This window comes from Oikopleura dioica, chromosome 1, assembly GCF_907165135.1.
Source record: "Oikopleura dioica chromosome 1, OKI2018_I68_1.0, whole genome shotgun sequence".
Lineage (NCBI taxonomy): Eukaryota > Metazoa > Chordata > Appendicularia > Copelata > Oikopleuridae > Oikopleura > Oikopleura dioica.
In genome coordinates, this window is record NC_137291.1 from 5,117,631 (window position 1) to 5,139,772 (window position 22,142).

A 22,142-nucleotide genomic window follows, 5' to 3' on the forward strand; every position below is an offset into this window, starting at 1 on the left:
GAAAATGAGAGCTTTTTTCAAAGGAAAAATCAAATCGCGCCGCTTTTCGTTGAAAAAAAAACAGGGATGGGCTTGAGAACCTGACTTAGGGTCCTGAGAAAATCAGTCGTAGCCGTTTTTTTTCTGGGGCGCCCTCAGGATGTCGTCGAATGTCGTCGAATGTCGCCGAATGTCGCGACTTTTTCTTAAAATACAGGCATTTAGAAAGAAAATTGTTTTCTGTTATCAAAAATAAGTGGTGACATTCGCCGACATTCGGCGACATTCGGCGACGTTTGGCGACTTTCCCAGTGTCACCGCTTTTTCTAAAACAAAGCCGCGGGCGGCTTAGACAAAATTACATTTGAACCGTAAAAATCCTGAGTCAGGCCCTCAAAATTTGACGGAAAGTTCCTTATCCCACAGGCGCTAGAAATTCAGTTTTCTCCAAAGCCACGTACTTCTTAGTTTCAAATTTTCTCTCAAAAATAATATTTTCAGAAAAAATTTTTTGAACCGAAAATCTGCTTGAATAATAAATGACTCATTTGTTCAGTAAAAAGAACTTTTTTAACAGTGTTCGAATAAAGGAGTGTTTTTGACGTCGGCGGCGAATTCGTGCCACGTCGCGCGACCAATCAACGCACGCCCACAGGCGATGCCGTGGGAACCTTCCTTCTGGACTTGATCAAGCGCCACCGAGTTTTTTACAATTCTAGTTTTCGCGTTTTCCGAATTTAGAATATTTCTAGAACGAAAAAAGCTGTTATTGTTTATTCTTATGAACTGATAACGAATAAGATTTCAAGATTTTAATTTTTTCGATTCGAAAAATTCAATCTTTTTCGATTCCTTTTGAGTCAAAAATGATTCAAAAAAACTTATTATTTCTAGTTTGATTTCGAGAAAATCGGTGGAAGTCATACTTTTCGAATCGAAATTTTTGCAAAATCGTTCACTCGATTTCTTGTCTCGACGAAAACAAACATAATCAGCTTAATTTTTGTTCTAGAAACTCGACTCTTAATCTTGTTGATTCTTTGATTCTAGAAACAAAAAAGAGTTTCTAGAACAAAAAAACAGTTGATTATGTTTGTTTCTGTCGAGAATGAATTTCGGTTAGAATTTAACTATTTTATTATTTTTTCGATTGCGAAAATTCGACTCTTATCGCTTTTCTCGAAGTCAAACTAGAAATAAAAGACGTTTTCGAATCATTTCTGACTCAAAAAGAATCGTATGAAATGAAATTATTTGAATCGAAAAAAAAGTTGAATCGTGAAATCTCAGCCCTAAGCAGCTCTTGAGAAAAACAAAAAGGATCTGATTCTTGGCGTTCTAGAAATTTGACTATGGAATTTTTCTTTCGCGAAAATTGAAGTCATTTTCACAAAAATTAGTCAATCTGAACAGGTTAGAAAGGCTCACCATCAATAAAAAAGAAGAGGGACCACGTGGACAAAATCAAGATCTCTCAGCTCTGCCGTAACTCCGAATCGCCTTTTTTCCAGCCTTTTTCCGATTCCTCGCGTTTCCTTATTCTGTTCAAAGAGAGAGTCGTAGACAACTTTCTGAAGCAGAATTCGGCACTAGAGCATTTGACCTCACATACTACATCATTCACTTCTGCGAGTAATTCAACAAGGATATTTACGAAGACTTCTTGTACATGTAACATGTTGTACAAGCCTGAGAAGATGAAGGAAAACCTCGAGCTCTTCTGGTCTCGTGTCGATCTTCCAAATGTCCTTCGACAAGAAAGCTGAAATAGAAGTTCATTATCTTTAGCGCTTTTCTAAATGAGAAACTTTTGAGAAACAACTGCTAAAAGACCAATTTGTTGCCAAAAATTATTGTTTTCTAAAAAACAAAAAGGAATTCTTGAAATTTTCTTTTTGCCACGCTTTGGCGCTGTTGCTCTAACGAGTCAGTGGCCTTGGTTTTATTTTCGTATTTTATAAATAAAAAAAATTTCTCTCCTCGGTCAAAAATCTTCTTATTTATTCTTTGTTTTAACTACGATGCTGTTTTGAAAAAGGAAAACTAAATTTGAAGACAACAAGGATTCAAAAAATTTTCAAAACGGGTTCACAATTGTGAACCTGGGCGCCCTACACCCTCTTTACTTGTATTGCGATTGCTATGGATGCTGTTTTTTTAAGAAAAGTATGAAAAGCGCTCTTGTGGAATGTTGTCGGAAGATTATTTTCTAGCACTGATCGGAATTTTTGGCAGGAAGTAAAATCGCGTCTGTAATGACGATTTTCTTCTCTTCCGGGACGCAATGCTCGTAGAAGGCAATGTGAAAATCAGTCGAAGAAACAAGCGGGTCGCTGGACACCGATTTTTCGCCAAGAGTGTGATAAACTCCGCGTACAAAACTGCGGTTGTAGAGGTCCTCTGGGCTAAAAGTGGACAGTTGTAAAAAAGGAAAGAATAGATGAGATTTTTAATTACCTGAACGAATTATTCCGTTCATGTCTTACGGATTCCTGCTTCTTCATCGATTCAGTCAGCTCTGGTTTCCAGCATTTGTTCATCACCGTCATTTTTTTGTTCATCGGCTTCATCTTGTTTATCGCTTCTCGAACTTTCGCCCGTTCCGCAACAGTCACAAGAACTGGCAACATTCCACGGTGTTTTCGATTCTGAAGATCCAGAATTCCGTCACTTGTGTAGCTTGAGCGGCAGAAAGAAACTTCAGAGTCTTTTCTTAGTCGAGAATCGGCTTCTTCGGAGTCAGAAACAACTCCTTGGACGTCAGAGTTACGCGGCTCGTCTTCAGGCAGATTGATTTTGTCGAAAGCTGTGGAGAAATGCACTCAAGAAGGGCGACATGGCTCAGTCGTTCAGGAAGAGCAGTGATGATCAAACTGTCTTTTTCATCAACATATCTTGCATAAACTGCCCAGTGAGGAGTGTTGTTCATGTTCGATCTCGGCAGACCTCCGTCGCATGACCCTGCGGAATGCTCTTTATCATCATAGTCCTCGTCTGAATCGTAGTTTCCATCATACAGTTGATCCTCTTCATAATTGTCATAGTCAGTAACTGTACTTCTGGATTCCTTGTGATCGCGCTTTCGGATGCCGAGCATTTCGCAAAGAAACTCTTGAATCGGACACTTCATGTTTTCAACCGAATCAAGAACGAGAGAAAAATCTGATCGGATTTTTAACACTGCATGGAATTGATGAAGGAGCTCTTCATTCCCAGGATTCGGCTGGTTTTTATCTTCAGTTGTTGATTCGAGGAGGGAGAAGCCGAAAAGGCGATGATTGCCGTGATACAACATTTTTTCAATGTCGTGGGTATTGTTCATAAAGAAGACTCGATCCATTCGATTTTCGAATTCTTCGTCTAACGAGTAGTCGAGGTATTTCATCTTCACTTCTTTTACCCCGCTTGTGTTCTCGAACCCAGCCGGCTTTGAGTTTTGCTTCAGGTCTTTGAAAGCAAAGGAGCTGTCCCAGGGCTTTTTCGCTCGACACTGCGCCTTGATCAAATTATACGTCATTTCAAAAATGATCATTTGGTGATCCCGCGTCATTTGGATCTGCGCGATCTCCAGGAAGTTCTTTCCCTCACATCCGGGAGGACCTTTTGCGAGATTTCCCCGACGCGGCTCGACCCATACTTCTCTGGCGACGTGAAAAGTGGATATTTTGATGCCATTTCGGCGGTCTTCTTCTTCGTCGGCGAAGGATTTTCGCGGTAGTTCTATCGGAGGAAAGAGTACTATCTTTACCAAGGGTGACTTAATTTTCAAAAAAAGAGGGGCACAATCCATTTTCTTAGAACTCTATTATCAGTAAATTTTCCAACCCAAGTCCTGAATAATCCCAGTGTCTTCTCTATCATGAGTTTTTTGCTGCATTCGATCCGCTTTCCTCTCGAATTGTCCCTAATCAGCGAGAGTGATTGGTCCATCGTTGCCTGAGAACACGATTTTGAAGCCATTGTCGAGCCGGTCTTTGAATAAATCCATCATGATATCATTCAGCGCGTTGATATGATGACATTTTACCTCCCAGACGAATCGTCGCTGATGAAGATACGAGAAAACCAGTAGAATTCGGATTCAGTCAGGATTGACACTTGACTTGCTTCGGCTTCTCCATCTGGAATCTCTTTTCCGATAACGATGTACAAGCAACCAGAGTAATTCAGCAACTTCAATGCTTTTGGCAAAAGACTGGCTAATAAAAGCTCTGTTCCATTATTTCCACCGCTCCATGAAGCACTCAGATCTTGCTCTTTTTGTGATTTGTGGAGCTCCTCACTGGTTGTCACGACATACGGAGGGTTTAGCAAAACAAAATCGAATAGACCTGTACGAAGGCATCTACCCGCGTTGTCAACAGCGATGTCTACAAGTGAATTGTTCTTCTTTTCATTTTTACTCGTGCATTCGGAACATAACTCGTTAATGTCAAAAGAAAGAACGTAGCTTTTTGTCCAACTCGCGAAGGCACATGAAATGACCCCGATCCGGAACCGATTTCAACTGCTAGACCAGGCTTTTCTATGGAAATAATCAACAAGCGCTACAAAACATGCTTCAGTATCTGACTTCTTTGCCTAAACATTTATCCTGAAGTTCCTTTTCAATGCCATCAAGAAAGACAAACGAATCCTCAGAAGGCTCATACACAGAATCGGTATAATCATACCATGCTGAATAATCTGGCGTTGGACGCATTCTTAATTTTACGATGTCAGTTTTATTGAAATTTATAATTTGGCAGTATTTTAACTAAAATTTATTTTTTTATAATTTATTTTTATTAAAGCGGTGCGTCTTCTGATGCTGGTTGAGCGACCATCTGTCGTGGAAGACCTCTTCGCAGTAGCGACATTGCATGGGAACCTAAACGAAACGGCGATAAACAAAACAATAAGAACGAGAACCGGTGTTACCTCTTGATAAGAATGTTGCTTGCGCATGTGAACATTCAAGTCGGACTTTCGGCCCAACATCGTGTGGCAAATTTCACATTCGAACTTTGGTGCGGTCTTCGTGTGCTGCTGCATGACGTGCATTTTGAGACTGCCGTGCTGCGTAAATCGCGCCTTGCAGTGCGGACACTCGTTGGGCTTTCCGCCCGTGTGCGAAAACTTGTGCCGCTTGAGATGGGAGCTGTTTGCAAACGCTTTGCCGCAGATGTCGCAGCTGAACGGCCGCTCGCCCGTGTGAGATCTAAAAACTTTTATCCAGAGTTGGACTTCCCGAATAGAAAATAAATTTTCTATTTTGAACTGACCTCATATGGCGAGTAAGATTTGATTTTTGACGGAAGCGTATTCGCACTCTGGGCACTAGAAAATTATTTCATGAGCGCTAGAAGTTGAAGTGTGTTTACCTTGTAAGGCTTGACGCTTGAAGCTGGTTGGACTGACTCTTCACTGGCTGACTCGTCAGACTAAGGTAAAGTTAGAATACTTTTTCATGATTACAAATCGTTACCTCCTCTCGTTGATTCGAAGCAATAGATTCTTGCCTCGGATTCAAGTTGTGGCTCATTCCGTCTCTCTTTCGTCTGGCTTTTACAGCATCAGCAATTGAAGTGCCTTTATCGTCCTTTCGTGCCGACCTTCTGGAGGAAACATCTGAAGAAGAGCCAGAAAACGCAGGCTCAGGCTGTTCGGAGGTTCCAGCGGTGACATTCAAAGATCGGTCAAATGTCTCGTACTCAGGATTTGTCGTATCAGCAGCGTTTCTCTCGGAAGGAAGATTGGTAACGTTAGCAGTGTTGTCGAATGTGCCATACTCTGGATTCGTATCAACAGGAGTCTCTACTAGAGAGTCCCTACTGACTGGAGTAGCTGCTCGAGGCTTAAAAATTGGTCCAGTTGGTGGTGGAGGAGCAGGGCCTCTCGTAGCAGCGACCGGTGGTGGTGGCGGTGGTCGGATATTCGGTCGCGACGATGGTCTCACCGAGGCAGGATGAGGCTTCCGTGAGGAAGTTGCTCGTTGAATATCTGTTCCTGGACGACGAGCAATGGTGACATCCACAGCTGGCGTAAGAATCGTCGGCTTTGAAGCGCTTTTCTTAGGCGGTATATTTTCTTTCTCGTGCTTGCTCCTTTTCGCTGCGTGATCTTTCGCGCTTGCTTCGCCCCGCGCGTCCTTTTCAGGAGTCTGAAGCTTTCTCTTGTTTGAAGTGGGAAACATAAATTCGCGAACGTCCTCTCTGTCAATTGGCGCGGGTGGGGACTGATCATGTTCAGGCGATAGTGCTTGTCGATCCTCCGCAGATTCATCGAACAAAGCTTGCTGCGACCAGTTATGAGCTGACTCCTGCTCTTCTCGTGGCTGCGAGCGTTCATGAGTTTGCGATTTTGAAGATTTAGTTTTTGAAGGTCCCGGTTTTTCTTTTGTAGGCTTTTCCGCTACTGGAAGACGCTTTTGAAACGGCTTGATGATCCTGGAACGAGCTTCGAAAAATTCACATTTGGTACTTTTGGCTCCCAAGAAATCGCTTTTTCAAATTCTCGATTCAAGCTCGAATCTCGTGGTCGGTATGTTGTTGAAATGAAAGCTCTCGCGAATTCCAGACGTCGACTAATACCGCCAGCTTGTAATTTTCGAAGGGCTCTAGCCAAAGATTTATCCAACTCGTCGCGCGTTGGTTTTGCTCTCGATCTCGGAATTTTTCTGTAAACTCTTTTTTGCTGTTTAGCCTGATCTGATTGCCTCTTAATCTTCTTTGTTTCAGTATTCCTCGTCGGCGATTTGAGCTTCGCAAAGTAATCGTCATCTAAATCCTCGTCGAAAGTCTTCTGTGTTGCCGATGTTGACTCATGTCGATCTTGAGTTGCTTGTGCTGACTGTTGTGAGCCGAGAACAAGCGCTGAGTGGTTTAAAAGATCGCCCCATCGCTGAGTCTGGTTCATCTCTTCTTGCGACTTTTTTTCTGGAGACTCTTCGGCGCAAAAGTCCACCGGATCGTGAGTCCTTTTTTTTCTCCCTCCAGTCTTTCGTAGCGTCTTTCCAGAAACCTGTGACCAGGAATTGTTTCGTTGCGGACTCGGCGCTATAATTCGAGTATATTTTCAATATTTATTTGATCGCTTACTTGGTTGGTCGGGATCAAGATCTGAGGCCAGCTTCGCAAAGTAATCGTCATTTAAATCCTCGTCGAAAGTCTTCTGCGTGGCTGAGGCTTCCTCCAAGGTTGGAGAAGTGGGAGGCGTAAAATATTTTTCATTAGTCCCTTGTGACTCTTCTTGAGGTTGAAGTTGAGTTGCTGATGTTGACTCTTGTCGAGCTTGAGTTGCTTGGGTTGACTGTTGTGAGTCGAGAGCAAGCGCTGTGTGGTTTAAAAGATCGCCCACTCGCTGGGTCTGGTTTATCCCTTCTTGTGACTTCTTCTTTCTTTCTTCTTGAGACTTCCCGGCGCATAAGTTCAGCGCATCGTGAGTTCTCCTTTTTCTCCCTTCAGTCTCTCGTAGCGTCTCTCCAGAAACCTGCGACCAGGAATCTTTTAATTCGACCTTTTTTGATCTCACCGTCGTGTCTCCTGAGGACGCCATGATTATCTCCGGGGACTCCATCGGTTCTTCTTCCTGATTTTCATTGAAGAGGCTTCGCCGAAGCTTTCTCGAGGGCTGAGGAGGTGTTGCGGGTGCTGATTGATCAGCCTTACTCGGCGTTTTCGGTAGACTCTTTTCAGGCGTTTCATAGACGGAGGAGCCTTGAGAGGAGTTCGCTTCCTTTTCTTCTTGCTGGGAAATCTCCGTAGTATCCATTGGCTGCAGCTCATCATTGAAAAGTTCTCCGCTGACGGAGAGGGAGATCTCTGGATCCGAAGGCACCTCATCATCGAAAAGTTCTCCGCTGACGGAGAGGGAGATCTCTGGATCCGAAGGCACCTCATCATTGAGTAGTTCTTCTTGACTAGTTCTTTGCAAAAACTCAGCAGCTCGCTCCATCATCTCATATCGGCTCAGTTGAGAAGGTTGAGTTTCCTGAGTTTCCCGGCCATCGGTGCTCTTCTGAGATTGGAGAAGCTCCGCTAACGGTATTCGAGGGGAATCTCAGTTGATTCCTTTGGAGAACTTGTCTTTCGTTGGGGAATCGGCGCTATAATTCGAGTTTATTTTCAATATTTATTTGATCGCTTACTTGGCTCGTCGGGATCAAGATTTGAGGCCACCTTTGAGTTGGATGATTTGTTAGAAGTCTTCTCCGGCGATTTGAAGTGGGGTGAAGGCTGCGAAAACTCAGCAGCGCGTTCCAGCGGGGGGATATCTACGCGGAATTGCATGAAAATACGTCAACTGGCTTTAATTTTACCTATTTCTGAAGATTCACCCTCGTCAATGACACGCTCTCTCGAATTATCATCCGACGAAGGGGATTCATCACTCTGTTTTAGTTTCATTTTCAATCCGATAGCGCACTGTCTGAAGAAAATAATATGGGATCCTTTCTCCCATATTTTATTTCAATTTTCTTCCATAAATATCTTCCATAAATCAATGATTTATAGTACTAAGATAAAAATGGCCTACGGTGTGTAATTTTTCAATGTATCTTCTTGGGAAATTGCAGCTAAATTTAAACAGGCCGTGTTTTACATGTAGAAGTGCAGAAGTAACAAGTAAGCGCGGTATGAATGCACAAAATCGAAAAAGGGAGTTTTTGTTTAAAATTTTCATGTTTTTCAATTGGTTTATTCAACCTTTGAACTATCGGAAACAATAGCGAAGATATGGAACGTCTTGATCTTCTTCGGCTTCTGTCATGTCATTACAGCAGACGTCGAGCACGAGGTATCGCTCGTGCGCGCCGATTTCTTTTTTGTCGACTGTTTTCACTGCCTCACTAGAAAGAATGAGCATTTAGCTGCAGTAACAAGTGTAGAGAGCTTACCTGACAGTCATGGCAAGTCGGTCCTGCTTCTTCTTCGGCGGGTTGAGGAAGAAGGAGTAGAGAAGTGTCACTCCAGAGCTCAGCATCTGGACCTCAAGCTTCCTATCATTCTTGAAATGGTCGAGGAGCTCGCCAATTGTCATCTCTCCGCCATTTTCTTTTCGTCCGTCGATGTCAAATCGATCCCAGAGGGTCCAGTGCTGGTCTCCAAAATAAGTGTTCTAAAACTGTTTTGTATAAAAGAGCCATACTTTCAGTTTCACCTTTGGTGGAGTCATGGGCTCGGAGAAGGAATACGCTGGAATCGCGAGATTCATGAACGTATTTCGATAGTTTTCAATGTCGTCGATTCCGTTGACGATCTTGTAAAGCTCGGCAGAGATTAGACCGGCGACGAGGGCGGTGAAGAAGCTGGAGACTGGTGGTGACGTAGTTCTCTTCGAATCTGTGGCGCGCCCATTCGATGCAGTCATTGAAGTCATTTGGTTTTTGGTCGATGAGGAAGTCAACGAGTTGACTCAACGACTCCCTGGGCAGAGGTGATTGGCTCGTTGCCGGGCAGCTTCTCAGTTTTTGCGACAAGTCGGCGGGATCGGAAAGGAACTGTTTCGCAGAGCCTGCCTGTCCAGTAAAGAGTCCTTCAAAGTTATCTCGCGCCCACTAAAAAAGGTCATACTTTGACCAAAATAGGCTCAAAAGCAGGGTGGCTATTTTGGACAAAATTTTGGGGTCTGGCCATCCAATTTCCATCCAATAAATTTTGAGTCGTAACTATCCATCCAAAATCCAACCCAATCCAATTATTACCCAATTCCCCAAAAATCCCCAATTCCAATTAGATCCAATTGGATTTCCAATTTTTCCAAGGCTTTTAGTACTTTGAAAAGAACGGAAACAGTAAGTTTTTATCCGAAAAGAGGATCAACATAGCCAAAACAATGATTTTTATCCGAAATTGTTCATTTTTATCATGAAAATGACCCTGCTTTGCATAGTTTAGCGAGATATTTTTATTGGATCCAATTTCCCAATTTCCCCAATTGCCCAATTTTCCCCAACAAAATCCGGTACCCTGGCCATCCAAATTCCATCCAAACCTTATTGGATTGGATCCAATCCAATTCCAACTAACCCCCAAATCCAAAATAGCCACCCTGCTCAAAAGGTACCTGAAGGCAATGCTCGATGGCATTTGGGAAATTTTTCAAAGTACAGATGGGAATGGATTTCTCTTGTGCATCGCGGGAAGAGCCGTAGGACTCGGAGACCTTGCCATCCTTGCCATCAGTAGGGGTCCAGTCGTACTCGGTGAAGTTGGTCATGTAGGAGACATCCTTTTCGTGCTCGGCGGGGTGCATTTTGGTGGGGATGTATCGGTACTTGCCATCGACGATGATGATGTTATCTTGACGATTTTGTCAGTTGGTGCCAGCTCAAACACGAAGCGTACCCATCTGGAAGTGAGAGGCAGACATGTGGAACTTGGAGTAAAGGAAGTCAGCTCGAGCGAGTCGATCAAAGGCCCAGAAGAAGAAAATGGCGCCGGCAGCGAGGAAAGCTTCACCAGAGAGCTTGGCAGAGCCCCAGTAGACCTTCTTTGGTGGGACTTGGTTGAACTTGTTCTACAAGCGCAGATCAGTAACTCCTTTTTCTAAAGCGAGTTACCTGGAAAGAGCCAGATCGGAAGTTTCTGACGGAGACGATCTGTCGAGCGAGAGTTCTGTTCAACATCTTCTGAACAAGCGAAATCAGTTTAGCGACGCTATTGAATTAACGGAGCGCACACAACATGTTTGAAGATTGCACAAATTCGAAATAATCTAAGAAAGTAAAGCTCGGTGTGAGACATTTTGGGAAGGAAAGGGTAGAAATAGTAGCGCCATTGTTCAATTCGTGTCATTTCGCCTCTATACTAGCATCTTGGTGCTCGGTTTGCGCGTCCACAAGCATAATCACTTCTTGCAGAGATCTGTTTGTCCAGTCGTTCGTGAAGTTATCGAGGTAGCAGTCAAAGTCCTAGAAGTTGCCATGCGTGCGCAAAATAATAGAAGTTCTTACTTGAAGTTCGAGGCAGAAGTCGGCTTTATGCAGCTGAGCGACGGTCTTGAAAACGTTTTCGTTCTCAAAGCTGAGCTTGTTTGAAGAGTACACCCACTTTCCAGACTAAATGCAAATCAATGAACACAGATTCTAGAAGAATCTATAAAATTTCGCACCTCTTTGACAAACGGTCTCATGGCGAACTTGGAGTCTTCTTGCCAAATGTTGTGGAGAAGGAAGGCGTCCTTGAATTGCTCCCGGAGCTTGTCGCCGACCTTCTCCGCGTACTGCGATGGCGTGGCGCTCTTGACGATTTCGGGCGACTCGTAGTAGCCAGCGATGGCCAGATTGTTCCGCTCGCAGTAGTCTTCTACCGTTCTCATCGCTACTTGGAACATTGGCTTCAGCGAAATGCCCTGACAATTCAGATCACAACTGCGCAACAAAAGTTATACTCACCTGGTGGAAAAGAGGAATACACTCGGATATATAAGTTTCTTTCTCGATGTCGCAGTCCATCAGTAAAACACCATTTTACTGATCATTTTGTTTTGCATATATAAAAGCACTACACTATCAAACATTTTTTATAGAGAGATGCGCTTTAACGTACCGATGGGTGGCTTCTCCAGCGAAAAATAATCGATCGGAAGCTGGTTCCGCCATTTTGTCGTAGTCTTTTCCGGTTGAACCGAAGTTGATAAAAGAATAACTCATATCATATGAGTCATTTGGGAGTATTCTGCTTTTCCCCAGCGTGTTATGTGGAAGCTCAGGGGCTCTGGGCTCGTGATTTCTTTGAAGATTTCATTTTTAAGAGTCACAAAATGGCGACAATTCAAGTAAAAAGCGTCGCCATCGCACTAGAAACGAGCTGTTTATCTAGGCTCGTCATCCTGTACTGAAAAAAATACTGTACAGTCTACTGTTTCCTGTTTTTTAACTACTGTACTGTTAACTGTCTGAATTTTCGACGAAAAATTTCAAACTGTGTACAGTACTGTTTGCAGTAAACAGTTAACTGCGCGAATTTCAGGGAATACGAACTGTAAACAGTAACAGTACTGTGAGAGAAAACAGGTTTTTTCAAAAAATGCAGTTTTTTACTTAAAACTACTTCATTTTTTAGCTTTTTGGGCCTTTATGGCGAAATTAGGAGAGACCACTTCGAAAATACTGTCAACAGTATACTGTTTACAGCTACTGTTTACAGTATTTGCTTACTGTTTTACTGTAAAACAGTGACAGTACTGTTACTGTAAAAACAGTACTGTTACTGTATAGTACTGCCTGTACTGTTTACTGTTTGAAAATCAGCCCTCCTCCGAAAAAACCTGTTACTGTTACTGTTACTGTATACAGGATGACGAGCCTAGCTGTTTATCACTCATCGAATGATAAATATCAAACGAAGCTCCAGCTGCGATCGAATTGAGCGTAAAATGATCACTCTCAGGCGATGGAATATCGAAGAACACATTAAAAATCCCCGACGTATCGTGTTCATCATCAGCGTCGACGCCTGAGTCGGAGCCAGAAACGCTGATGGAGCCAAAGAAATCAGCGCCACCGATCTCGTAACTCCACCATTTTGAATCGAAGCGGAGGAGGCATTTTTCTATCAGACCGGCACCGATGTTTTCTACAGCGCGCCATTTTCGCGGAGATAAGTCGGGGGTGAAATTGATGATTTTCTTTTTCATGAGGGCGAGTGGGATTCACACGACGCATCTTTGAAATGGATACAGAAGTCTTATTTCAACCTATTTTACAAAATTGGTCAGCCACTTGCGGCTTCAAGATCTATTATTTATCTGTATCCGATCCTATTCGCCTCAATTTTCTCCCCATGAGTCGTCTCGAGCAGTTTCATTTCTGTTTTTGAGTATCTTTCCGCGCTATGGCTGACGTATTCTTTGTGAGCGAGGTTAATCGCGTCGATGAGTGGAATGTCCTCTTTCTTGTCCAATCTCCAGTCGGATAAAATGTCCAAAATCGTGTTGAAATGATGCTCCATTCTCAAGTCTGGTCCACAGGATGTGGACATCGTGTTAGATTTGACGACTGATGGTGATGATAGGGTTGTTTTGGCGGCCGTTGATGACCATTGCTCCTGCTGCTACCTAATAATGGACGATAAGTGAGCTTTTTTCGCTCAAACGAACCTTAGGTGCCCAAACATGAACTCGTCCTCCTATCCTCTTCCTCGCCTCTTGAATCTTCACATTGAATCAAAAGTTATGAAGCTGTCTGGCTGAAGAAATTCCTGATGGTCAGGCTCCAATTACAACAATCGTTTCTCGTTTCTCCAGCGGAATGTTTTTGAGAACCAACGGCCTGGGTATGTCCTCAAAGATGCCAAAGTTGATAATGCCCTTTATCGTAAGAAATTCTATTATAAGATTGAATAGTTCTGGCAGAGCGGAGCGAATGTATCCTCTTGTAATCGCATTTTGCATGCAGCTCTCTGGAGTAACCAAAATCGTCGGAGAATTAGACCACATCGAAACGACGAGATTTCTCACCGCTAGAATAATCTCTGCGCGGCGGGTGGAAAGGTTTGGTAGTGCGCAACTTCATCAGGTTCGAAGGAATCGGGCTCGAGCGTCAAATCCACCAGGCTGGTAAAACGGACGACGATTGCGAAGACTAAAACAGCTGTTTTTCGAGTTGGAATTTCTGGGCTTGCGAGAGGGGAAGAAACGGTTGCGCTAGATTTTTCGAGGAGTCTTTCCTTGGCGTTCCTTTCTCGTCGTTGTTGTCGATTAGCTCGCGATCCCCTCCATTTCAGCCCTGAAGAAGTCATTCACGAGATTAGCCACGCTCATCTTAGCCGCTCATCAGACAAATGGCCGATTGGGCCTTATTCTAAAGATCGCTTCAGTTAGCTTGCTACAGTAATTTCACATTCAATCGAGTGCAGATCAAAAATAATCAGTGAAGAAAACCCCTTCTTTTTATTTCTTGTTCTCTAGTTCTCTGTTTTCTTCATTTTCATCCCTTAGCACCATTTTTCGGCTTTTCTCTTTTTTCTCGCTTTTGGAATCTCCGCGCGCGCTGATTGGTCCGCGCGCGGAGCGAAACAAATTTGTTTCGAATTCAAATTTGAATCACGGAGATTTCTGAAATTCTTGAATGGAGGTCGATTCTAGCGCTAGGAATGCAGAATTAGAAAAGAGAGAGGAAGAAAAAAGGGAAGAATGATGAGAGAAGTATTTCGAAGAATATTTTAGCCGGCGAAAAGCGCGAAAACAAATGCCAAATTTGGAAGAATTCGGCGAAGATGAAGATGACGACGAGTGTGAAGTTGTTCAGGAAACGCACTGCCGTTTTGAATTTCCCTACTGCCCTGTCAAGGTACAGTTATGAACTGATCTTCTAGTCGTCTTAAATTGATAAATTTTAGCTTTAGGAAGCAGAGAAAAGCAAGTCAACATAATTTTTTGCAAAGGAAACTACGAAAGCACGCTCGGGACGACGATCTTTTTCGACGGCAACAGCAAGGCGCAGAGCATGGTCGGCCACGAAATCGGAAAACAGAAAGAAAAATGCTGATGAAGGAAGTTAATTTGATCAAGACACGCGACTCCTTCCACGAAACAGGTTCGAATTCTGCTTTGAAATTTTTATGAAATAGTTTTCAGAAGAGCTCGAAAAGCGAGGCCGATTCCAAAATAATCACAGTCCGCCGCCCTTCCTCGAAAAAGAGTCTTCTTCGCGGGCGATCATTCCAAACTCAGACTCGGAGTCGGAGCAAGACTCGGACGAAGACTCCCTTATCGAGATTTCTGACGGTTCTGAAGAAGAAGCGGAAATGAACGAAGAATGAACTTTCGAGAAAGTTTTTGAAAATATTGTTTTTAGAATGCCAAAGATGGAATTGAGAGTCGTTGAAGTGCACTCGGAATGTCTCTTCTTCATCCAAAAAATGATCCACTACGATTCCTGATCCTTGGAACGAGCTCTTTTAAAAAAATGGGGGGAATCATTCGGAAAAAAAGCTTTAAAAAAGCTTTTGAATGACCCTGACTCAGTTATTCTAAAATCGAAAGCCGAATTCAAGCGGCAGAGAGTCCCTTTTTTCGCAGGAAGTGATCAAACAGGGTAGCTCAGCGGCCAGAGCGCGGATTTTTCCGGGACGTGGGTTCGAATCCCACTCCTGTCACTTTCCGGAGAAAAAGGGGGATGTTCAGCTGCTAGAATTGGCTTTTTATTTCGAGATAAAATGTTTTATTTGAAGCTGTTGGCTATTTTTGCGGCTTTTTCTTTCGCTCCGACTAAAATGCTCCTCAGTCTTTTTTTCGTAAAAAAGGAGAAAATGGAAGACTTGAAAAAAGGACAAGGCGTAAAAAGTATATTTTTTTTTCCAAACTCTCGCCTTTCCGAAAAAAAACAAGAATTCCTGAGTCAGGTTCTGAAACAGTTGAAATTTATAGCTGAAGTACCCCTTAGTCAAAAAAGAAGCCGCAAAGCGGCTTTTCCGAAATTTCTTTGAAGAGTAAAAAATTTGCCAGTACAGAAAAAGCTGCATGCTGTTTGTACGAATTTCAGAATTGCAAATGCACCAATTGGTTTCCTGGTCTGCCAGATATTTTAAGCGGAGGAAAAGGAGAGGTTCTTGGCTCGGATTCACTTCTTGTTGAGAAGTTCGCGCCGGTTTCGGCCCTTTCGGCGGATGTCGCCGTCGATGTCAATTGGGGGCAAAGAGGCTTCAAATGATCCACTTAGACTCGCATCCTGATCTCTGGAACGTGGTTTACGCTACTCTATGAGCTCCTTCTGAAGCTGAAACAACTATCGAAAAGCGCGCCGATCGAATTCACAATGGAGCACCTTTCAAACTCAGAAAGGTTGATAGAAATAAGTTATTTCAAATAACCTCGATCGAGTCCTGGATCCTCCCGCTCGTCTGCGCCGGCCATTCGAAGGAAATCAACTGGATGCGTCCTCCTTTGGCCGATCAACTTGAGGATGGTAGAAGAGAGCTTTCCGTCGGCTTTGTGGAAGGAATCATCGAAAGAGAAAGGCCAACCTTGCCATGAGAATTAGAAATTTTGGATGACGGCGAAGATGATTTCGAAGAAGACTCCTCCGGCGAAGTTGAATCTGACACGATTTATTTTGGGACAAACGGCCAGACGGCGATTTTGTTGAGCGAGTTGCTTGGCGGACGTGGAGATCTGGAAGACTTGGAGGGAGAAGTGGAGGACGATGTGAAATGCGACCCTCTTCATGGAATTAAAAATGCGCAGAATATCGAAAGAGCCGTTATTTTTGAGAGTTTTCAGCACGACGCTTTTGATTTGAGGTAAATTTATTTAGATAAAGTATTTATCTTCCAGGTTATTAGATAATTATCAGTTTCATAATTATTTAGTCTCCGAGAATGCTCTGATAAGTAAGTTTCCGTTAAGTTTTGAAGATGCATTTCTTATTTTCTGATTTGAAAGTAACAACTTAAGTTTCTATCACATCACACATTTCATTTGCTTCTTTCTAGTCCTATGAAAGCCTGCCGAGGTAGAAAAGAATCAGCAGTCAATATCATGTCCTCGAATGACAGAGAAAAATCCCAAGAAATGCGTTGATCTCGGCAATTCGTCGAGTACTCAATTGACTTGTACAAGACAAACTACGGCTTCAACATCACGGAGGAAGGCCCTAGCGACATGCTCCTGCTCGTACATGTTCCAGTGGATCTAGACACGCACGATCTGCTCCGTTCACTCGGAAATTACGACAAGAAAATAGAACACATCAAGATCGTGCGCGACCAGTCTCTGAATCAGTACATGGTTCTCTTAAAATTCGACGAGTAACAAAGTGCCGATACTTTTTATCACTCAATTACTGGGCAGAAATTCAACTCGCTCTTAGAAGAAACTTGCCAAGGTAAAGAAAAGCCGTCACATAAAACGTTATAAAGGTTTTCGTAAATCACGTATGTGGGAAAAGTGGAACTGCTTCACGCTGGAGAAAGCGCAGGCTGGCCATTACCGAATCTCACCGAGCTGCCTGCTTGTACGATTTGTTTGGAGCGAATGGACGAGTCGGTGAAGTCCGTTTCAACCGTTCTTTGCAATCGTTTCTTCCACTCTGAATGTCTGAAAAATGGGAAGACTCCACTTGCCCAGTCTGTCGATATACGCAAACTCCGTCGAGTCAGGAAAGCGAACGTAATGTATGTCTATCTTGCTATTAAAAAGAAGATCTATGGATTTGCCTCGTTTGCGGAAACATTGGCTGCGGGAGATACACACAAGAACACGCTCAGCAGCACTTCTTGGAGTCCAAGAACTTGGACACTTCTCATAACTACGCGATGGCGTCGAGGGACAATCGAGTTTGGGACTACTCAAGAGATTATTTCGTTCATCGACTGGTTACGTAAGAAACCTCGGAGAAAATCGTTGGAACGAAGGACAATTCGAAAGATTTGGAAGCGAAGATTCAAACCGAGTGCTTGAAATATTTCAGCGTTCAGTTTCATCAGCACTTGGGAGACGCATTTTGACGCACTTGAGTCTGAAAATGTTTGCGTCCAAACTGCGCATCTCGCTACTCTCTCTGGAAAGCCTGTTGGCAGGGTGCCTGTTGTATACTATTCTCGACCTGTTGCAAGACCACTCGAAATTCTCGAAGCCTAAGCGAACGCGGGACAAGCTCCTGGACATGACTGTATTTACCGCTTTCGGCTTCTTCCTCGCCAAAACACTTCCCTTCACATTCGACATTTTCAAAATCAAGCCCAAAATTTAACTCGAAATAAACTGCAAATGATTCAAAATTTCAAACTGAATATAGACGAGCGCTCTTTATCCAAGATCTTTGTACGCAAATTTTAGAAATGAAAGCAGGGCATGATCAAAAAATTAAAAAGGAGAATTGTTGTTCAATGATAGACGGAACAGAGCAAGGGCATTGTGCAGCCTGTTTCGGCAAAAACATCCTTCTGCGGCGTTTCTTTCAAAGACGGAAGTTCACTTCTTGAGCATGAGCGCGGACTTTTTCAGGAAATCAACCAGATCTAGTACGCAAGAACCCTTTTTTCAAAAAGAAGCTAACATAAAAAATTTCTTAAAAAGTCGCCTTGCCGAGCGGTGGAAAAAGTTGACGTCAGCCGCTCTTGACAAACGCATGCTTCTGGTTAAACGGACTGGGCGAGAACTGAGCCAAGACATCTCCGGGGAAACGCTCGGTTCGTGTACCAATTGGTATTCGAATACCAAATCTCCTCAAAAATTCAAAATTTGGTGCACCCAAAGAGTGCCTATGCGCTTCGCGCCTGTCTTGAAGGAGTCTTTGGGAGTGATTTAGTAGCAATTTCACGAAAAAAAAACTATCTGATCGAAAAGCTTGGATTTTGAAAATCAAAAATTGGTATTCGAATACCAAAAAAATTTTGGTACACGAATCGAGCGTCCCCGCATCTCCGTCATTGACCGTCAAAGGATCAGTTTCAGCTGGTTACAAGGCCACACCTGTATTGATGATCATCATCGAAAAAGTCTGAAAAAAAATACAATGACGAAGTTGTTACCACAAGATTTTACCCTGAGTACTATTTGCCCTTGTCGTGTTTTTTTTTGTTTCTAGTTCCAGAAAGCAAAGACAAAACAAGGAGAAGTGATCATGGGAACCTTGAGGCAGAATTGGCTCGATTGATGGCTAAATTATTATGAATTAGCGCGGTAATACGAGGAAGCGCAAGTATTTTCCGACGACTCCGAATTTAAAAGGAATAGCCCCACTTATAGATTTGCTTTGATTTAGAAATTCATGCGACGCGTCTGCTCCATTGATGCGCTTAATGTGAGACAGTAGTTAATCAATTAAACGCCTAGTAAACCACCTGCTGCATGCTTAGCGGACTTAGTTGAGCTGCGAATCAACGCGATAAAAACGATACGTTTTATCGAATGACAGTAATTTATTACTGAATCACGACAGTTCAAAGCCTGTATTCATGGTTATTGCAAGTCAAAGCTTTTCTCGCAGAATGGATATTTTCGAATAATTTGGCAGCTGAAAATTAGGCAAAGTTCGAGGAGGCTTATAGTCTCTAAGTTATAGAGTCTATAATATAGACACAAGAAATTCTTATGCTGGCCGATTTGATTCAGAGCTGAAAACAAGGTCTAAGGTGAAAATTGCTCATACCTTGAGCAAATTAAACTACGTGGAAGCAGTCGGCAAGCGACCCTGAACGACTTTCGTTTTTCGAACAGACAGAAAGCCTCGAAGAACGCTTCCAAGAGTGTCTCCTCGATCATCGTCATCGCCAACTTCTACGCATCGGATGGAGAATGGGGGTTGAAGATTGGCAAATCCAAGAAGCGGAGGGCAGGAGCAAGAGGTCACGAATTTCAGGAAAGCGGATCGTTCATCCTTTTGAAATCGTTCTCGAGAGTGTCCCAGAGCCAGACAATTACTAAAAATATCAATTACTATGAGTTAAAACTTTATATAAATCATGACCGAAGAAAACTCCCATCACTGCCTTTTCTAGAAGGATACCGAGATCTCAAATAATCTTCATTCGCGCTGGAATATTATCGATTAGAATCGCCATGCTGCATGGCCCATGCAGTGCATCATAATTTTAAAGTTAGGTTTGCGTGGAAAGCGAAAATCTAATTTAACAGAAAACGGAGAACTCGTGAGGTTCTCAAATCAGCTGGGCGAAGAAATTGAAAGAAAAATAGAAAGAATACCTCGATGTCGGCCGTGAAAGCCGCCAAATTAGAGCACGTGCTTCCTCAAATCGGCAAAGTCAATATCGCCGTCGTTGTTCCCGGAAATGAGTCGCTGCAGCTCAGAAGTAGAGAACAACGAAAGCCAGTCGCAGTTGATTAATTGATGAAATCCGGACTGAACAAACCGTTAGATGAACAAATTCTTTGTCAAATAAGAATTGCATTTCTTATTAGATATACGACTATAAATCTTATAGAAATATTATCGAGAAAAAGAACAACCTAACCTAAAAACGGATGTACTTTAAGTTATTATCGTGTGGATCAAAGCCACGTCAGCACATTTTTCTGGTCCATCATCTGCCTAAAAACTTTTTAGTAAAAAGCCAGAAATGCGCCTTACTATGGATATAAGAAATCCTATTTTGGTTTGTGACAGCGATGTCGCGCCCGCCAGTGCGGAGCTCGTAGCTTTTCATCTGGCCTAGTCGAGGTTCGATTATTCCAACCCTATTAAACTAAGACTTAGTTACTAAGTCAACAAAAATAATCAATAACCCGCTCCTAGAATATATTCCGTCCACTCAAAATTGAGCCCCAAGTCTGCTGCATCCTCTCAGGAGCTCACAACAATATGAGCTCCTCTCTTCAGCCATCGTCTACACCTTTATGGGCAGATCGAAAGATCTCGCCGTGGGTCCAAGAAACGTGGATTTCGATGGCTGGCGCCACGTAACAATTCTTCCCTTGAAACTTCGAAAACGGCGCTTTTCCGATCTAAATAGGACCCGAGATTGGCGAACTTGCTCTGTTTCTGCTCCGAGCGATCATTCTTCTTCTCGGAATTTTCGATCTAGGCGCTGTCGTCAACTAAATTTCAAATCCTGTTCTCGTTGGTTATATTTCAGGAATGCGCTTTCAATGATCCGTTTCAAAACTCTTCCTTGATTTCAACACCCTGTGATTTCCAGCTGCATCGATCATCATCCCCTTTTCTCTTCTCGAGCGAGTGTTTGGTCTCTCTGGCCTTCCTGGACCTTTCTACCAGAAAATGGCCGCCATAGTCATGCGCCTCGGAGAGTCGAAATACCACGACGCTGTTATTGGACTGAGCACGCTCGCTACTCTCCTCGCCTTGGAACATCTCCGAATTCACTTCGCGGACCCGAAAGAGGGCGACTCCGCGGTTGTCAGTCCGCATAAGATTGCATCACTCCAACAACCATTTCCGCCATCAGTTTGCCCTCAATCGCCTTTCTGGACACAGATATCGAGGTTGTGGACGGTGAGTCGGCCACCCAGACCAAGATTTTCAAAATGATAATAGCTGCATGAGCAAGCTCGGTGCATCAAAGGCCAACAATGCCAAATGCAACCTGCTGAGTGATATAGATCTGCATCGGCCAAACGGAACATGGACCCAAATTGGGAATTTGATGATATATTTCAATTCGAAATTTTCAACATTTGAAAAGTATTGCTAAACTTTTCATAGAAAACTCATAAAATAAAAAGATTTAAAATTCGAAATTGATCTCAAATTAACCATAACCTAGAGCTTAATAGCCTATTAATAATAGGTAAGAAATGCAGATTTGATAAACTCTATAATCAGAAGAAGGTCAATATAATAATCATATTCATAAATGACTGTTTTTTATTTTTGAATGAGTTTTTGATAGGCCCCCATCATGGGGAGGCCTTCAGCCGGTAACAAGGAGATGCAGGATGCATCGTGCAGCTTGTCTCCTGCCAGGTGCTCGCATCTACATTCAAGATCCTATGAAAAGTGCTCAAATTCAGGGATGGCTGAGCTGGAGCGCAGCATTTACTAAGAATTAGGGTTAATAATTTACTGCGAATCTCGTGCATTCTCACATATCATTTTTATCATAGTATTCTTGCCCATATACTTGCTGAAAATGAATTTCAAATTAAATATTAAGAATGAGTCCGCCGGCATCGTTGACATGCTAACGCCGCTTGGATCCGGAATCATCATCGTGCCATTTGTAGCGATTCTTCAGTCGATTGGGATTGGCAAGTCGCTCGCCGAGCGTGGCAACTATCAAGTCAACGCACGAAATGACTTTTTGGTAAGCTTCTCCAACTTCAATCCTTGCTTCTTCAACGACAATCCGGGAACGGTCGGACTCATTACCAAAATTTTTGGTAACCCAATACCAATTTTTGGTAGTCCATTATCAATATATTTTTACTTTTTCGCCAAGTTAATGAATAAAGCACACCACAAGTTTTCTATTATACAGGCGCGGAGCGCACACTCGCTCTTTGAATCAAAAAAATCAACACTTTTTTGACGAATTTGGTAATTCATTACCAAAATTGGTAATGGGTTACCAATTGGTAATGAGTCCGACCGTTTCCCCGACAATCTTGGCTTCACTAATTTGAAATTGGCAATTTTAATCATGTCTTCTTAAATATCATTGATATTATAGCAATCAGGTAACAAAACCGAAATCAAAAGCTTACGAACGACCATTTCGAAGGCGGTGTGATGTCTTCCTTGGTTTCTTCGATGCCGG

The 22,142-nt window shown here is 42.9% G+C and overlaps 7 protein-coding genes and 1 long non-coding RNA gene across 9 annotated transcripts in view; all 8 read right to left on the reverse strand.

Annotated features, from left to right (window-relative positions):
* Positions 1-67: 67 nt before the first annotated feature.
* On the reverse strand, positions 68-3,769 carry LOC145711736 (uncharacterized). The gene is made up of 4 exons (XM_081789425.1): positions 2,437-3,769; positions 1,592-2,384; positions 1,408-1,550; positions 68-727 (listed from the first exon to the last, which is right to left on the reverse strand). The coding sequence occupies exon 1, from the start codon at positions 3,767-3,769 to the stop codon at positions 2,693-2,695; it is 1,077 nt and encodes a 358-aa protein (XP_081645551.1). The 3' UTR covers positions 68-727; positions 1,408-1,550; positions 1,592-2,384; positions 2,437-2,692.
* A 48-nt stretch (positions 3,770-3,817) lies between these two features.
* LOC145711737 (methyltransferase HEMK2-like) lies at positions 3,818-4,681 on the reverse strand. Its single transcript, XM_081789427.1, has 2 exons — positions 4,553-4,681; positions 3,818-4,473 (listed from the first exon to the last, which is right to left on the reverse strand). Exons 1-2 carry the CDS (start codon positions 4,679-4,681, stop codon positions 4,003-4,005), a joined length of 600 nt encoding a protein of 199 aa, XP_081645553.1. The 3' UTR covers positions 3,818-4,002.
* Positions 4,682-5,039: 358 nt separating this feature from the next.
* Positions 5,040-6,363, reverse strand: LOC145695752 (uncharacterized). The gene is made up of 4 exons (XM_081772769.1): positions 5,447-6,363; positions 5,343-5,402; positions 5,244-5,298; positions 5,040-5,179 (listed from the first exon to the last, which is right to left on the reverse strand). The coding sequence occupies exons 1-3, from the start codon at positions 6,152-6,154 to the stop codon at positions 5,245-5,247; spliced, it is 822 nt and encodes a 273-aa protein (XP_081628895.1). The 5' UTR covers positions 6,155-6,363; the 3' UTR covers positions 5,040-5,179; position 5,244.
* Positions 6,363-8,410, reverse strand: LOC145695751 (uncharacterized). Its single transcript, XM_081772768.1, has 4 exons — positions 8,279-8,410; positions 8,108-8,233; positions 7,059-8,065; positions 6,363-7,016 (listed from the first exon to the last, which is right to left on the reverse strand). The coding sequence occupies exons 3-4, from the start codon at positions 7,915-7,917 to the stop codon at positions 6,373-6,375; spliced, it is 1,503 nt and encodes a 500-aa protein (XP_081628894.1). The 5' UTR covers positions 7,918-8,065; positions 8,108-8,233; positions 8,279-8,410; the 3' UTR covers positions 6,363-6,372.
* A 263-nt stretch (positions 8,411-8,673) lies between these two features.
* Positions 8,674-9,174, reverse strand: LOC145711738 (ubiquitin-like modifier-activating enzyme 1). The gene is made up of 3 exons (XM_081789428.1): positions 9,121-9,174; positions 8,858-9,078; positions 8,674-8,809 (listed from the first exon to the last, which is right to left on the reverse strand). The coding sequence occupies exons 1-3, from the start codon at positions 9,172-9,174 to the stop codon at positions 8,674-8,676; spliced, it is 411 nt and encodes a 136-aa protein (XP_081645554.1).
* Positions 9,175-9,178: 4 nt separating this feature from the next.
* On the reverse strand, positions 9,179-10,672 carry LOC145695753 (uncharacterized). The gene is made up of 4 exons (XM_081772770.1): positions 10,523-10,672; positions 10,308-10,479; positions 10,027-10,262; positions 9,179-9,517 (listed from the first exon to the last, which is right to left on the reverse strand). The coding sequence occupies exons 1-4, from the start codon at positions 10,586-10,588 to the stop codon at positions 9,194-9,196; spliced, it is 798 nt and encodes a 265-aa protein (XP_081628896.1). The 5' UTR covers positions 10,589-10,672; the 3' UTR covers positions 9,179-9,193.
* Positions 10,623-12,624, reverse strand: LOC145695754 (ER membrane protein complex subunit 8-like). 2 transcript variants are annotated; one of them, XM_081772772.1, is made up of 5 exons: positions 11,511-12,624; positions 11,357-11,465; positions 11,074-11,313; positions 10,916-11,020; positions 10,623-10,873 (listed from the first exon to the last, which is right to left on the reverse strand). In XM_081772772.1, the coding sequence occupies exons 2-5, from the start codon at positions 11,414-11,416 to the stop codon at positions 10,754-10,756; spliced, it is 525 nt and encodes a 174-aa protein (XP_081628898.1). In that variant the 5' UTR covers positions 11,417-11,465; positions 11,511-12,624; the 3' UTR covers positions 10,623-10,753. The 2 variants fall into 2 exon arrangements, with proteins under 2 accessions (XP_081628898.1, XP_081628897.1); XM_081772771.1 differs by having other exon boundaries at positions 11,357-11,470.
* A 6,439-nt stretch (positions 12,625-19,063) lies between these two features.
* LOC145695479 (uncharacterized) overlaps positions 19,064-22,142 on the reverse strand; it is an 88,773-nt gene continuing 85,694 nt past the window's right edge. The window contains exons 2-3 of the long non-coding RNA XR_014133738.1: positions 19,612-19,768; positions 19,064-19,328 (exon numbers count right to left, since the gene is read on the reverse strand). This is a non-coding gene — a long non-coding RNA (uncharacterized LOC145695479). The remainder of the gene's footprint in view (positions 19,329-19,611; positions 19,769-22,142) is intronic.

Bases quoted from the DNA above. Each gene is read 5' to 3' on its own strand.
- LOC145711736 (XM_081789425.1), bottom strand. From the start codon at position 3,769: ATGGATTGTGCCCCTCTTTTTTTGAAAATTAAGTCACCCTTGGTAAAG.
- LOC145711737 (XM_081789427.1), bottom strand. From the start codon at position 4,681: ATGCGTCCAACGCCAGATTATTCAGCATGGTATGATTATACCGATTCT. The intron at 4,474-4,552 runs GTCAGATACTGA...TGAAATCGGTTC, and splicing joins ATAAATGTTTAGGCAAAGAA to CGGATCGGGGTCATTTCATG.
- LOC145695752 (XM_081772769.1), bottom strand. From the start codon at position 6,154: ATGTTTCCCACTTCAAACAAGAGAAAGCTTCAGACTCCTGAAAAGGAC. The intron at 5,403-5,446 runs GTAACGATTTGT...ACTTTACCTTAG, and splicing joins CTTCGAATCAACGAGAGGAG to TCTGACGAGTCAGCCAGTGA. The intron at 5,299-5,342 runs GTAAACACACTT...ATAATTTTCTAG, and splicing joins CAAGCGTCAAGCCTTACAAG to TGCCCAGAGTGCGAATACGC.
- LOC145695751 (XM_081772768.1), bottom strand. From the start codon at position 7,917: ATGATGGAGCGAGCTGCTGAGTTTTTGCAAAGAACTAGTCAAGAAGAA. The intron at 7,017-7,058 runs GTAAGCGATCAA...CTCGAATTATAG, and splicing joins TCTTGATCCCGACCAACCAA to CGCCGAGTCCGCAACGAAAC.
- LOC145711738 (XM_081789428.1), bottom strand. From the start codon at position 9,174: ATGAATCTCGCGATTCCAGCGTATTCCTTCTCCGAGCCCATGACTCCA. The intron at 9,079-9,120 runs GTGAAACTGAAA...AAACAGTTTTAG, and splicing joins AGCCCATGACTCCACCAAAG to AACACTTATTTTGGAGACCA. The intron at 8,810-8,857 runs GTAAGCTCTCTA...CATTCTTTCTAG, and splicing joins CGACTTGCCATGACTGTCAG to TGAGGCAGTGAAAACAGTCG.
- LOC145695753 (XM_081772770.1), bottom strand. From the start codon at position 10,588: ATGTTGAACAGAACTCTCGCTCGACAGATCGTCTCCGTCAGAAACTTC. The intron at 10,480-10,522 runs GTAACTCGCTTT...CTGCGCTTGTAG, and splicing joins TCCGATCTGGCTCTTTCCAG to AACAAGTTCAACCAAGTCCC. The intron at 9,518-10,026 runs GTACCTTTTGAG...GACCTTTTTTAG, and splicing joins CCATCGAGCATTGCCTTCAG to TGGGCGCGAGATAACTTTGA.
- LOC145695754 (XM_081772772.1), bottom strand. From the start codon at position 11,416: ATGGACTGCGACATCGAGAAAGAAACTTATATATCCGAGTGTATTCCT. The intron at 11,314-11,356 runs GTGAGTATAACT...CTGAATTGTCAG, and splicing joins GTATTCCTCTTTTCCACCAG to GGCATTTCGCTGAAGCCAAT. The intron at 11,021-11,073 runs GTGCGAAATTTT...ATTTGCATTTAG, and splicing joins TGAGACCGTTTGTCAAAGAG to TCTGGAAAGTGGGTGTACTC.